At 40.1% G+C, this 15,861-nt stretch overlaps 2 protein-coding genes across 3 annotated transcripts in view; one reads left to right on the top strand and one right to left on the bottom strand.

The window, feature by feature from the left end:
• Window positions 1-6,763, top strand: part of LOC122090833 (tubulin-folding cofactor E) — a 40,049-nt gene extending 33,286 nt beyond the window's left edge. Inside the window, exons 12-16 of one of the 2 annotated variants that reach the window (XM_042660555.1) lie at window positions 524-589; window positions 2,111-2,202; window positions 2,294-2,370; window positions 2,463-2,576; window positions 6,448-6,763. In XM_042660555.1, coding sequence (XP_042516489.1) covers window positions 524-589; window positions 2,111-2,202; window positions 2,294-2,370; window positions 2,463-2,576; window positions 6,448-6,546 — 448 coding nt within the window. In that variant the 3' untranslated portion in view covers window positions 6,547-6,763. The remainder of the gene's footprint in view (window positions 1-523; window positions 590-2,110; window positions 2,203-2,293; window positions 2,371-2,462; window positions 2,577-6,447) is intronic. The other variant, XM_042660556.1, reaches the window with a different exon arrangement.
• Window positions 6,764-9,765: 3,002 nt separating this feature from the next.
• On the bottom strand, window positions 9,766-14,037 carry LOC122091305 (ankyrin repeat domain-containing protein 13C-like). The gene is made up of 2 exons (XM_042661172.1): window positions 12,062-14,037; window positions 9,766-10,429 (listed from the first exon to the last, which is right to left on the bottom strand). Exons 1-2 carry the CDS (start codon window positions 13,628-13,630, stop codon window positions 10,085-10,087), a joined length of 1,914 nt encoding a protein of 637 aa, XP_042517106.1. The 5' UTR covers window positions 13,631-14,037; the 3' UTR covers window positions 9,766-10,084.
• Window positions 14,038-15,861: the final 1,824 nt, after the last annotated feature.

Raw genomic sequence — 15,861 nt, forward strand, 5'->3', positions numbered from 1 at the left:
GATTGACCAGTCCGACAGGGAGTTCATGGAGATTGATTAAGCACCCCCTTTGGAGCCAGCCGGACTGCCGTTTTGGAAGACGAACATGTTTTATTCTTTCATTTTTGTATTTGTCTTTGTTGTTAAATGTGAGTGGTGTCAACGTACTTACACAAAAAAATTAAAACTTGTACATGTCCTACCATATTTAAAATCCTTTCCTTTGTTACTGATTTAAAGGAAGTTAATGATATATCCAGACGGAAAGATAAAACAATATAGTGAAGTATAGAAGTCCTTTCAGATTACGTAATGAAACTGCAATAAATTTCTTAAGAGGTCATCGGCTTGAACAATCTAAGGTCCTGTTGGATTTGGGTTACAAAAGGTTTACATTGAAAGCCATTTCTATTATTCTTCATCTGGCTCGTAGGGACTGGTGCAGGATTCAGTTTTACTTTAGTGGCAAGCTATGTAACTCGATATATGATCAGGGTCAGGGGTGATATATATTATAGTATCTAACTTGGAAGCTATGTGGCAGGTATGTTCGCTTTGTCATGACTAAGATGCAAGGCAATCCAGAGGAGATTAAGAAGCTCCATCCAAGGTAATATCCATCTCAGATAAAGGCATTTTTACGTTCTTTTCCAGTTCAGAACCAGCTCAAGTTTTCAGATACCAATATTGTTCCATTGCACTTATAGGCACTGTTCCTAATAGCTACCCGATTAGATTCCAGCGTGATTAAAATTTTTATGTAATGAGCTAGGTTTCAGTAGGATTTTAACCTTTGCTGAAACTGAAATGTTTTGGAAAAATGGCCAAAATCCCATCGTCGAAAGGTGGTCCATTTTGGTGAAAATACAGAAATGGCTATTTCTGTGCCTCAAAAGTGGAATTATTCCCACACAGATTTGAGTCTGAGGGTGGCATGCAAAAAATGCCATACTTGCACTGGGTTGTGGGCCTTTCTGATACAACGGAATGTAAGTAATTGAATCACTAGTATATTCTCTCACAGTATACATTATAATGTTATATGCAAGAAGTATAAAATATCACCCCAATTGATAATTTGTACGCACACACACACACACATATATATATATATATATATAGTGATTTAATAAATGATTTTATTTTGTCTTAGAACTATGTAGTTTTTTGATCAAGCTTTTGGAAAAAAAAAAATGCGTACAAAAATCTTTAATCTACTATTGTGAATGCGTAGATCAGTTCCGGTCATACTAGATAACATATACTTCATTTCGTAATGGAAACCAATTCTCTTGTCTTCAATATATAAACAAACTGATAGATCTTCAAAACTTTGCACCACGAAATTGACTTAAAACTCGTTCAATATATAAACAAACTGATGGATCTTCAAAACTTTGCACCACGAAATTGACTTAAAAATCGTTGAAACCAGTTCAACTTCTTCAAATCCAATTTTGTATTTCCTTTCAGTGATGTAAATTGGTTGAATATAGTAGGAAATAAGGTTTTTCACTTTCTGTATTTGGAAAAAAATATATTTTTTTCAACTTCTGGTCGACTTTTGGCACTTATGGTTGAAATCCTTTTGTTCTGCTGAACTATGCCAAGTCTAGTGGAAAAATAATCTGCCATGTCAATCAAATTGAATGAAACAGACCGGCGGGCTCAGACCAAGTTTAGGTTTCAGCTGTTAATCGAATCCTTTAAAATTCATTCTTCCCTTCCCGGGGTAGGTGCTCGTATGGAGCCCAGTGATATAATGACTCGGACATAGAGAGGTAAGTTATAGGCAGTGGCTGGCGAGCGTTATCGAAAAATGGGAAAGGGAAAGGTCTATCCAGTGGTCCCTAACCAACTAATAGCGTTAATAATTAGCTTTCTGATCTGTGCCCCAGTTCTGGCTAAACATTTTGCTAATTGGTAAACTAATTGGTAAAAAGAATTAGCGGGGCCTTTGTTTTTGCTGGAATATTCACTTGATTTTGATGAGGTTAACTGAAATGTTGAAAACTGTATTTTATCTTAGACTTCTTATTATGGGTCCAAGTTATTGTTCACATCAAATGAAAATTTATTTTTGTTCAACAATATTTTATGTTGTCCCACAAAGGGTGAAATTCTGTTTCAGATTTGTGGAGCTTAAAGAACGACATGGTATTGACGATGAGAAGCAATCAGTAGGAGCTGCAGGCCCTCAGAAAATGGGTGCAGGGCTTCTTTGTATGAAACTGAGATGTTGAAGATTATCTTTTTCTCTTTCCTAGGACTTTTGTTTTAAGGGTTCCTACAAATTTTTTTATTCCTTATGCAGCTCTCACTCTGAAATGTGTTGGAGCATCAATTGGAGAAAAGCCACTTCTTACAAAGAAATTGCCAGCCACTACTACAGTAAATTTCCTAATCCTATTCCTAGAACTCTCGATTCTGTGTTGTTTTGTCGGAAAGATGCTTCTAATGTTTCATTATTTCTTTTTCAATAGGTTGGCAAGCTTAAGGTTCTCTGTGAGAGTTTTTTCAACCTGAAATCGTTCAGGCTGAAATTGTTTCTTCAAGAAGAGGTGTGTACAAGATGCTTCTTGTTTCTTCAAGAAGAGGTAGAGAAGTAGGTTTATATTTGGAGTCTAAATAGGAGTTTATTTCAGTATTAGAGTCTAAGTAGGAGTAGTCTTTTATTTTCCCTTTATATACTTACATAACTCAATGTTTAATTTTTTAGAGTGATTAATTTTAGATTAGTGAATTTGCGCGTGGTGTGATCCCCTTCCCCCTTTTGTGTCATTTTCCCTCTTCTCCCTAAGGCTATTCCATCAGACAGGCTGGAGCATAACTGTACTACTTTCTTCAGCTTGAATCAGGGAATAAGCCTACTCTAGTTTGGGAAAGGGATCATGGTTAAGCACATGAGCTCAAATTTGTTCCACATTCAAGCCAGCCAGGAAATCATATACTTGCAACATCTCCTCACGTTTCTTGAAACCAACATCTGTTGCACAAGCAGGCTGATAAGTCTCACAATAATCAAGTTCGTGTCACGTACCACGGAGTTTAGAATAGTATTGGGACACAGTCATCTCCTTCTGAGTAGCTCCATGGAGTTTCTTCCTCAACTCAAAGCATTGAGCAGTATTCCCCAGCTGGGAATAGGTTTCTTTAGCCGCTTGCCGAATAAGAGCAGCAATATCTAACAACTGATAACCCCGAGCAATATAGGGCGTCATCGAATTTATGAGATAGGCCATCACCAAGCAATTGGCAGCATTCCATTTGTCTTAGAAGAGCACCAGCAGTAGAAGGGTAAACAGTTGCACCTGTGAGGTACTTGGAATAACCTCGGGAACTGATAGACAAGAAACAAGATCTGGACCAGATCAGATTTTTGCTCCCATCCAACTTGATGGAGCTTGCAGGGAATAAAGAGTAGTCACCATTAGAACCACGACTCCCCCATCTGAGAGAGTTGATGTAGTCGAATCCTCTGATGCCATATGTGCTGATCTCACAAGAAATCACAAACAGATAATGTCCAGATCTAATACTTGATTGAGATCTGAAATCAACAATTAGGGTTTGATCCACAAAGAAGACCCTCGGTGGGAAGAAACTCACCACCGAGGGCAAAACCCTAAGGAAACCAAAATAGAAAGGCGGAGAGAATAAAAGTGTCTCGCGGTGGAGGAGAAAAGGGGAGAGAGAGGTCGCAGAGTGGAAGAAGACTGAGAGGCGAGAGAGAGAGAGAGGGGTTAGATGGTCATGGGGGGTGATGGTGATGAAGAGGTAGATAGGAGGGAGGCAATGGAGAAGAGTTGTGACTTTGTGTCCATTGACACCAAGCCCTCCAGTTTTTACTATAGTAGGATTAGGGTCTTAAAACATTACAATGACAAATATGCCCCTGTGGACAGTTCTACCCTTACTCCAACATTGCGACAGGATTCATGGTATTGGAGATGCATTTCTTTACTAACTAAGGTGTTGTCATTAGTAAACAATGGTGGATTCCCCTGAGTTTTCTTTGGGTGGATTCCATACGACTTTCCTTATTCTTCTTCAACTTCTTCCTTCTTACTTCTGCTATCAATTCGAGTTAGTGCAGCCATTTAACTGGTCAAAAACACATACTGTCAATCAATTCTGCTGCTTTGATTTTCAGTTTTGATACCCTATTTTTATCATCAGTTCTGCTTCTGTTTGGCATAACTCCCTCGTTTGTGGTCTATTTTGTTCCCTATTGTTGTTTCTGGGTTTCTAGTAAGTTGTTCTTATAATTCTGGTTTTGACTTTGGATCTGGAAATCTGTTTCTGCTACCATTAGTTCCTACACTGTTTCTGTTAGTTTGTGATTCCGGCATAACCACTCTTGCTTGCCAGAGGAAGTTGTGAATCTTGTTTCAGTTGACGGATTTGAACCTTAAGTATAACTTGGCTAGAGTTTCACAACGTTTATATTATGGGGTCCAGAGTCTCAGAGAAAAGTTTGATCTGTGCTGTTTTCTGTTCCCTCTTAATTCAGATTTCTAGCTTCTTCTCTGTTTCCACACTTCTGTTAATCTGTTTCCATCCCTACAAGACCGAGTGTATTCCACTGACACCTAACAATAGGGTTGGGTTTTGATTTCTTCATAGGATAATGGTCAGGCAAAAGTAAAAAGTGATTGATTTGATACTTGGATAATCTATCTATACCTTTTTCAAGAGGCATTAACCACTGAATTCATCATCCAAATGGTGGGTCTACAGTCTAGAATGGAATCTAGAGAAGTACAGATGCTGGAACCACACCCTACACCAGGATCATATATTTAGGTTTTGGAGAATTTTAATGCAGGTCTGTAGAAAGGGAAAGGGAAAAGGAAAACCAGTTTTTCTTGTAATTACCTAACACTATCTAGGGACTGTATTTATGAATAAATACTTTATTAGTTTCAGAATTAAAAGAAGAATAGAATGGTCAATGAGGTAAAAAAAGAATAATATTTCTAAACTTAGTCAAACAGGGATGGAACTCTAGAAGTGGACGATTGGGGACTGGTAGGGTGTAGGGCCAACCATAGTTTCAGATTATTCTAATTAGTATTGGAAGAGATAAAACATATTTGGTAGGGGTACACCGCCTATAATAGGAAGAGAAGATATAAGATGTAAGAATGAAGAAGAATTTAGAACAAAGGAGAAGAATGTGAGAAAGTTCATTCCTGAGAACAGAATCATATCTGGAGTCGAGGGGAGAAAGAAGAGAACCCAGTCAATCTGCAGTCACAAAACAGTAGCAACTTGACAAAAAAACCATTTCTCTTGAATTGATGGGGTTACATGCAATCTAAAACCGAAAATTCTAATCACATTTTAAAACTGAAACATAGTTTACAACTAAACTGTAATCCAATACCTATTGACAGCTCATTGCATCTGCATTATCATGTTTATTCAGTTTCTGGGGGATGGTACACTATGGGGCTTGGAGTCTTTATATGTTGATCATGTATGCTATATATTATATGGTTGGAAGTGAGTGGAAGGAAAATTAAATTAAAACGAAAGGGGGGGGGGGACTTATCAATTGCCAACAATGATTGCATAAATAACTCTAATACCTATTAAATATAGCAAGGGAGGAGGAACTCTCTCCGTCTAGCGTTCCTCGTACCCACACAACGCCCCTGTTTTCAGGAAGGGCAGTGGCGTCTTTTCAAAGCCCCCCCGAAAACAGGGGCTGTGTGTGGGAGTGGGAATGCTAGACAGACACAATTCTTTCTCCCATATGGTAATTATAAACTTTTCTACCAAATTATTTAGATTTAATTAGGAAAATATAATAGATTGGATTCTATTTGAAAAGTTCAATTACCACATTCAGTCACATTTCAAGGCACAGAATCGTGATTGCAAAACTTTCATTTTACTTTTTGTTTCCCTTCCCTTCCCTTGTAACCAGTGGGAGCTGTAGTGTCTTTGAATGTTGTCTACACATTCAAATATAGCAACAAGGGCTACTACTACTGCTGTAATAAACAGAACTTGTACATTTTTGCATATTAAAACAAAAAGTGGTTTGTATGGGTTACATTATTTACGAATGAATACTCTTTCATAATTGGCATTGGCTCCTCATACATTGTTTTTATCAAATTCCATTACTTCCTGTTATAGGTAAAACTGTCTTCGAATAACCTTTTAATCTTCAAATGATCAAAGCACCTCATATTTTGGCGATATGCTGGCAACACTTCATAATCTCCACCCACTGTTAGCCTATTAACTAACCTTAATTTTACATTTTCTTTGTTACTGCGATAAATCTCTAGATTAAAAATTCATAATTTTAAAATGACTTTCATGTTACATAAACTGCTTTATCGGATGGTTTGCAACTCATTTTGCAGTAAATACCATCCCTTACTATGTAGTCTGTACGAATTCGGTGCATTTGAGCTAATAATTTAACATGTAAATAATTTTCCATTGCAGGGTTCCCCAATGCCTCTATTGCTTGATGATGAAATGAATTCTCTGATAGAGCTAGGAGCTGGCAATGAAGCAATCATTCTAATTGATATAGACGATTGATTTTATCATTCAGAAGTAAATTGAAATTTCTTATCATGGGAACAAAAGCCATAGAACCTCCAGGTAACTTATGAAGGGCTTTTGTGGTTTGTTTTACCTGGGAATATGTTGGAACTAGATCTGGGTTGATGTGTGGGGTCATATAGATACGTATTTTTATCAAATGGATTATAGCTATTGTTAAAGATCTTATAGTTATGATTTAGTTTATTTGTGACAAAATTGTGTAATATTATTGTGGGAGAGGGATTTACACACTAGCGGTCTATAATGTGATGTTACACACTAGTATCTGACTGACTGTTGGATGGGATGAGAAGCATCTCAACCATTCAATCCAGCCACGATTGTATTTCTCTTCTTCCACAGCCATTACATTCACCCCCTCCCCCACTCACTGTAGCAACCCACCATCCCGCATCTCCCCATCTACCGACCCGCCCCACCCCATCCCTGCCCTTCCCTGTCAACTGCCCCCACCCCACTCCCTGCTCTGCCCCCATATTTAATCCCTTTTTAAGGAGCAGGATGAGTGGAAGCTGCCGAAATGGAGGGGTGAGTAGGTGGGGCTACGTAAATGTAGATTCAATGGTGACTTGGCTAATACAAGCAATGTGGTTCCCACTTTGCTGCTGGATCTGTCTTTATATGGTTTGTTTTTCCTTTTAAAGAATTTTTATTGAGAAGAATTTATTTGAGGGAGAAAAAAAATTGCATATTGAGATTTGGATTGAATTAGGTGGGGGTGAGTTTGTAATATAATATGGGGGAGCCTAATTCCTACATGACTGGTAATTTATTTATTTATTTATTTATTTTTAAATTGGTTGCAAGCGCGAGAAATTCGCAAGGTGATTTAAGATACAAAACTCAAGACAACCAAGGAGTGTAAACTCACTGGAAATGCGGTGGACCATAGCAGACTCAACATAAGAAATCAGATTTTTGATGCCTTAAGAGTCTCTTGACTGAATTGATGTTCCAAGTTATTGTACCTGATGAATGATAATGATGAATTAATAAAAAAAAAAACCTTATATGAAAAGTTAGCAATTGACATATGGTAGATCAGTTGACGACCGCATTTTGTGGACCAGAAGATCCCTCGGTCCCCCACTAAAATGTCAATTTTTAGTCCTAATGACCATGTAAGAATGCATACACATACACGAAATGCTTGTTAACACATGTGATGATATTCTGGAGATTAACTCATGGAGAAATTTCTATCAAAGATATTGTGCGAAAAAGGATAGATGTTGATCCAACTTGTGGGCTATGTCTGAACCAGCAATAATAAATTTGACACTTGTTTGTTCATGTGAATTCTCTAACAGAATTTGGGCAATGACTCCTTTGGGGCTATGAACTGAAATCCTTTCGTCACCTTCTTGTAAGCATATTATTACATATTTCTCCAATCCATTCATGTTGGTAATTTATACTCTTTTTTTAATCTTTTTTATCATTACATGTTACTTTATATGGACACATAGGAATAAAGTTAACTTTAATTAGGAAAACCAAATCCCTATAAGATTCTTGGCTGGTCTCAAATCTTCTGTGGTGAGCGGTAAGTGGCAATGAGAATCCAACGGTTGGGAGGGTCTCGGCATGCACCCCAGTTGTTGGGTCCTCACTACCTTCCTGCAGAGGATTTTTGTGCTCCTTCACCATGTGAAACAATGGACTGTTCAATTGTATCACCATTTACACCCATAGGTGAACTTAGTTCATGCTTTTTCAATAATACCAAAGTTCCCTAATGTGAACTTACCAATCTTCATATGTGTGGGGGTTCCTAATGAAACTAACACAATGTTTACATTTATAGGAAATTGTGTCACATTTAATGCTGATTACATGATGATAGGAAATACCATTGAAGCATACACACGGGGATCTCATTCGCTGAAAGAAAGCAAGGGACGACAGATGGAGGATTAGGGAAATATGGAGCGACTCAAAAGAACTAGGACTATCTTTTTGGTGATTATAGTACTACCTCGTGGCCTTGGAGTTTAATTCCTCTTATTTTGGATGGCTATAATTTTATGCCTAGTACCACTTTTGTTTTTGGCCTAGTTACGAGGTGGTACTACTAATACTTGAGATAGCTCATCTGGTTATGACAAAACAAACTTTCTCTTATAACTTTTACTCTATCGGGGGAAGAAAGACTAAGTCAATTTAAGGACGAGTGGAAGGGAGTTAAAGAATCATGACTGCCTACATGGGAAACCGACCGAGCAATTGGAATTGCGAGGGAGACTTTATAACATCATTCGGTGATATTTGATTGAAGGGCAAGTGTTTCTGTCTGGGAGCAGCCCCAGCACCCAAACACAAGGGCGCACGCCCCCAAGAGGGGGACAATGGTCATTTCATGCCCTCTTTGTTTGTGGTGCAAGGGCCGCTCTTGGACAGAAAACTAACTCTTGATTGAATTAAATTATGTAATTTGACATATGATGAATCAATATCATGACATGTCAATCCAATGGCCAAAATAGCTAACATTAGTTATTCACATGGTAGGGCATGTAGGAAAGATTCAAAAAACCGGTGTGGAGGAACAGTTTTTCAAATAATATATTTTTGGTTTATAATAATAATAATAATATAATCTCGAGAGGTTATTTTGTTATGCTACATTGCTAATCGAAAAGTTGTCTTTTAACATCGGGTTATGTTATAGAAAACCTCAAACCCATCTCATTGATCAAATTTCAACTTGAAACAAGCATTGAGAATGCTTAAAAAATGAGCCTAAGGTTTCAGAAGATTATAAAAAAAAATATCATTTCAATCACCTTATGGTGCTTTTCCTACCTATTCATGGACAGCTGAAACTCTTGAGATTTAGTCCCAATGTGACAAGCCATGATAGATTCTACTGTAACTATTTGGTTGTCATATATACAATGACCCTACTTACATAATTCGAATGTGTTTTATATAGATATTACTTATCAAGTTTCACATAGTACGTGTTTAAATTTTAAATTATAGTAGATGGTTGATGCTAATAAATGGAAAAAATTAATTAAATATAAAGAACTTCTCTTTTGAATTTACTAGGCAGCTCCTAGTTTTTTAGTCTGTCTTTATTTTCTAAAGAGTCTCTGCTTATTGCGATGCCGAAGGTGGAACCCTATAATTAAATTTGGAGTGCTTAAACTGATCTACTGATGGCTGTGCCGAAGATGGAGTTTCAGTCTTCAAGTATTCTTTATTTTTTTTTCCATCTAGGAATGCTTGGATATAAATCCTGTACATCATTTTTCTCTTTTCTTATCATAACTTAATGACTCCAAATAAATGTATCTCGTTTGTTACAAACATGTTATGAACCTCCAACAATCTTCTCTTTGAACTTTCTCTTCCTTCCTGGCTTTACCTGTAGAGAATAATTTCGTTTCATCCTGAGAGCACACCCCATTTTTTTCCGAGTGCAGAATCAAAGCAAGTGGGGTTAGTGAGACAAATACTTATTCGTTAGTGGATCTCATTCCCATCAGTCTATGTTTAACTAACTTTACTGGTTTTGACCTCTTCCCTTCTTGGACTTGCCCTTCTCTTGCATCTTCTTTTTCTTTGCTTCAGCTGTTGTCCATGTATAATCTGCTGGTATCACAAATGGGTCTTGAATATCTTCGACACGATTGGTGGGACCTGAATTTGTTGCAGAGCCATGATGGTGGTAAGGAGCTTTTATCCATTGAAACCATGATGAACTTGAGGACTGCATGACTGCAGGGATTTCTTGGCCTGAAGCACAAGGGCTCGAAGGAGGGGTGGAGAACTCATCCTGTGGCTGGAACTCTTCAAATTTTGAGAAAGTAACCAATACCCTGACAGTAGGAACCACTGGAATAGCTACCTGGAAATGAACTAAGATTAATATCTCGGCAAAATGTACTAAGAAAAATATCAATATGTATGCCAAAACCAATACAAAGAAGCAGGGGAAGGACATGTTCAACCCTCCATGCTGAAAACTAATCAGGTGAGGATCTATGCAATAGTCTGGACGGCGGATTAAGATCCTCTCCAGCCCGGAGGGATGCTGGAGAGGGACCAGTGAGTGTTTTGCGTCTCCCCTGTTTCTCATTCTCTCTCCTCACAACCCGCTTCAGCACCCCCGGGCTGGAGAGGATCCAAATCCCTGTACGGCAGGGTATTGGACTGCTGAAGGATCCACATGTGTATTCTTCATCGGCATCACAATTCAGAAACTAATCTTTTTGGATAAATAATTCAGAAACTATTCAATGGTCAGTGACCAAGTGGGCTGAAATCTTTCCGATGCTGTTTTGCAAGGATTGATAGTGGACCTTGGTGCAATGGTAAGGTTGATTTATTGTGACCTATGTTCGAGTCAGGAAACAGCCTCTCCGCAAAGCGAGGGTAAGGCTGCATATTATAACCCTCCCCAGACCCCGTGGCAGTAGCTTCATGCACTGGGTACGCCCTTTTGTTTTCCATGTGTTTTGACAGAGTTTCTGACACACTGTAAATCCAATACCTTAAAAGTGTACAGGAAACTCTGAACAAGATCTAGCAAAGCTCTTACATAAAACTATACAAAAGATCATATAATCCTTCTCCAGTTTCAACTCACAGTTTCCCTCACCCAAACTCAATCCAAACAAGATATGCATAAACATAAAGACATTCGAATTTCAGTACTTGGATTTTTCTAAAACTAACTTCTCATCCATCTAAAACAGCTCATCTTTAGGCTATGCTTGTTTGGCAAGGAAAAGAATGGAAAGGAATGAACAGAAAAGAAAAGAAAAACTTGAAATTTTCTATAGGATGTTTGATTGACATAGAAAGATCTTGCATGATAAGTGCACAAAACTCTATGTTTTTGGAGAGAATTTACTTCTCTGTACTTGCAAAATGAACAGCTAGACAAGTAGAATATTTTTTCCCTTTGCTTTTCTTTTCATGTCAAACAAACATAGCTAAGTCTTTAACTATATGGACCAACTTTAGCATTTGGAGAAATATTTGGCCAAAATCATTTTGTTGAGAATTTTCTAAACCATAGACATTGGATATGACAGCAGCAAAGCTTACACATTTAATTTGACCAAAGCATTGTTAAAACATCCTGAAATCAAGTACATGCAAGAAAGACAATATGGACAACTGAATTGATCTTATTCATGGAACCTTCTGTCAATCCTACCATATAAATAAATATATAATGTATCCACCACTACCATAGGAAGTTAAGAATATTTATTTGGCGTTTAGTTTAGATTTAAAATAAGATACTACAGGATGGTTCAAAGGTTTCAGCAATTCTACAGGAGTTTTGAGAGAAAATAATAATAATTTCTGGAAGAAAAGCAGCTGAAGAACTTATCATTTAAAAAAATGGATCCTTGTAAACAATATAAATGAAAACTATGCATCCAAGACAAGATAAAGCAGTAGAAGGCCTGAAGCAAAACAAGATACCTACTAAACTATATCAAGAGGAGGTTAAGAATGTCAGCACCTTAACTGGAAAGGCTCCTGGTGGAAGCTTTGTTGTAAGCAGTTCTCTTAAACGACGAATGGCCTTGACCTTGTTTGCAATAATGTCAAGCAAAAGCAGGAGTTCTTCAGTTCTGAGAGGGAAATTGGGAGAAAGCCAGAGAGTGGGATTCAATCCTTTCTTGTACTCACTTTCATGGTTGCTGTCCTTATGTCTTTGAACACTCTTAGAACTCACAGAAGACTTCTTCATATCCCTTCCTTTCCGGAGTTCATCCTCACTAACAGAAATCTCTGCAGAGCATCTTCCTTGTCTGCTCTGCAATCTGGATGAGGAATCACCATGTAGATCACTTACCTTCTCATCAACACAAAGGTAACTTCTTGGATGAGCCATTTTCTTTTCTTGCCTACCATCACCACCATTGCTACAACTATGCAAGTCTTCAATTGGGATATCCCGTGGCTCAAAACGGCTATTTCGATGAACAACAATCAAATCGCTAAGGCTATACTCAGTTGCCAACTCTGATGAGTCTATTTTAAGTGAATTTGTAAACAGCCTTCTCTCTTCCTCTGCCGATATATCATCAGACTCTTCACTCTCAGTATCATTCTCATTGCAAGATGAGATGAACTCATCATCTGTCATAGCACCAGGGACCTGCCTGGACTTTACACTCACCACCACATTGTGCATATCATACACCTTGGCCTTCCATGGACCAACCATTTCTGTCTTTTCCTGCCTTCTCCATGTTAACTGTGGTACCAACACCGCCTGAGTCACATCAATCCCAGCCCTCAAGATACCAGTTTTAGACATTCTAGCCACTTCCTGCTGGACCTCAGCTTCGGAGGTTTGAGAATCAGCACCTTCCAGAGCATTCTTAACTTCTTTATCCTTGTGCGAAACCACGCATAGGGTCCCAGGAGAGACCTTCCCATCCTTTGAGCCTTCCCCAAGGAACAGAATACTCCGATCCGCCCGCTGAATCCTAAAACCATCAAAGCCAGCCAAAGTCATATCCGCCCTCAAATTTGCCCCCCTCTTCCAAATCTTGCAAGTATCAGAAGGCGCAATCCTCGATATGAAGGGGATCACAGAGCTCTCGAAATTGAATGTTATCTCCATATAGAAATCCCTCATCCTCCTCATAGTCCCTATCAGGCGAGGAAGTCTAAGGCACCATTTCACCCAAGCAGAAGACTGGCAGTGCCCAACTATTATCATGGCAATGCCTTCTTCCCTGTTGTAAATTGCCTCCAGGAGAGCATTCCAACCCTGCTCATTCTGCAAGCTATAGTCTGCTCCCGCAACCATCAGCATCTCAGTTGCAGTCTCATCACCAAGTTTGACAGCCAGGTGGAGAGGAGTTTCTCGGTTAGGGACATCCCGGCTGTTAATCACTGCAGAGATAGCTTCCACCTTCTCTTCCTCTGCAAGGGATGCAGCCTCAGTTCGAATCTCAGATGGGTTGCAGAGGCGCGGGAGGCCGGCAATTATCCTCCTGAGAGCAGTATAATCCCTTGTTGCAACAGCCTTATGGACAGGGCTGTGAGCATATTTTGAAACATCAATTCCCGCCATTTCTAAAGAAATTTAGATCAGTCTGGAATTCCGATTTAATCAAACCCAGTTCACAATGATTCAAAATTACAGAAAATTATAATTTAAGAAGAAAACCCATTCCGCCAAATCAAATATGAAGAATAATCACCGTAACCCTCTCTCTCTCTCTAGAGAACAAGAGATCCTCATGATCCACTCGACCAGACAATCCCAAGGACAGGCATAAGGGTGACAGAAGGAATAAGAAATACGAAGGGAATCTGCCTACCTGATGGAAGAAATGAAGAAGATGCAGAATCAAGAAAGGAATGTTAAGCACAAACAAAACTTGAAAAGCCCTCCATTGAAGCAAAGGGCTGTTGGCGGGTGGAAGTAACATTTTGTTCGTTTCTCTGTTCATACATCAGGTTCAAGTACAAGATTGTTGTTGCCGCCCTTGTTTCAAACATTTAGAATCCTTCAAATACAAAATACAAAGACAATGGATTCTAAATATCTGGACCAGACATGAGAGTACAAGAAGTTTCTTGCACTGGAACCTGATCCGGACTCTTGCCCAGATTAGGAGTGTCAATCCCAAGCCCGCACCGATTAAATCGATCCAAACTGTTTAAAGATCGGCCTACCTTACACCGATTATTAAACGTGTCCGTTATAAACAAATAGTACACCGTGCAAGGGGTAAGCCCGATGGGCCTCCCAACCAGCCCGGCCTGTTTAAAAGCCTGACTCAGACCGACACTTGAACCTGATCCTGACTCAAGCTGAGATTAGGAGTGTCAATCCCAAGCCCGCACCGATTGGATCGATCCAGACTATTTAAAGATTGGCCTGCCTTACACCGATTATTAAATGTGTTGGGCCTCAGCCCGATCCGTTATAAACAAATAGGATACCGTGCAAGGGGTAAGCCCGATGAGCCTCTCAACCAGCCCGACCTGTTTAAAAACCTGACTTGGACCGACACGTTTAGCCTAACCGTTTATATGTATATTTTGATTTTTTTTGGGGACAGAACGAGGTATATAAGTGCTAATATAAATTGTTGATGATTTAATTAAATAAATTAAAGTATCTTAAATTTAAAAAAAGTAAAAACTGTTTGAGGCTATATTGGTACTGTTGCTGTCGAAAATCCGTATGAGCTGATTCTGTACAAGCACAGACGGCAGAGGCCCGGAGCTTTGTCCGGGGTTAGTCCTCCGACGCTCAAGTTAGAGATCGACCGCACAGTTTTTTTTTTACAGGGGTAATGGTGTGGGTTTTGATGCTTACCCTCTTCCTTCCTCTCGAGCCCTCTTATATAGCTCTTAGGGTTTAGGGTTTCTCCTTTCTTTGGAGGAGTCCTCCTCGGGTCCACCTCCTTTCCTTTTAGAGTCCTACTCGGATACGTCCTATCCCCTTCGTGGGGAATATTCTCTTCACACGGTTGACGTGGTAGAGTCCTTGTAGCCTCTATCAGGTGGGTGACACGTGTCCAGATGGGCGATGCGTGTCCTTACCCTACTGAGCAATCAATTTGGCTGTATCAGGAGCCCCCGTACTCTCGCCAGGAGACTCTTCCTGTGGGAGTAATCAAATTTTTCGTCATCTTTCATCTTTTCCCATTTTTTTTTTGCATCCCTTCGGCCTTATTCCTTCGGCTTCGGCTTTAGTTCTGCTTGCGACCGAGACCTTCGGTCAGCCGACGTGAAGACCTTTGGTCAATTCGGCTCGACCTTGCCTGAGCCCCCGACCGAGAGGGGGACCTTCGGTCAGATCCGCTCGTCCTTGGCCTGAGCTCCCAACCGAGGTAAGGACCTTTAGTCAGATCCGCTCGGCCTTGGCCCGAGCCCCCAACCGAGGTAAGGACCTTCGGTCAGTTCGGATCGGCCTTGCCTGAGCCCTCGACCGAGGTGGGGACCTTCGGTCAGGTCCGCTCGGCCTTGGCCCCAGCCCCCAACCGAGGTGAGGACCTTCAGTCAGGTCCGTTCGGCCTTGGCCTGAGCCCCCAACCGAGGTAAGGAGCTTTTGTCAGTTCGGCTCAGCCCTGAGCCCCCGTCCGAGGTAAGAACCTTCGGTCAGGTCCGCTCAGCCTTGGCCCGAGCCCCCATCCGAGGTAAGGACCTTCTGTCAGTTCGGCCCGGCCTTGCCTGAGCCCCCGATCGAGGTGGGGACCTTCGGTCAGGTCCGCTCGGCCTTGGCCCGAGCCCCCAACCGAGGTAAGGACCTTCTGTCAGTTCGGATCGGCCTTGCCTGAGCCCTCGACC

The sequence above is a fragment of the Macadamia integrifolia genome, chromosome 10 (assembly GCF_013358625.1).
Source record: "Macadamia integrifolia cultivar HAES 741 chromosome 10, SCU_Mint_v3, whole genome shotgun sequence".
Taxonomy (NCBI): Eukaryota; Viridiplantae; Streptophyta; class Magnoliopsida; order Proteales; family Proteaceae; genus Macadamia; species Macadamia integrifolia.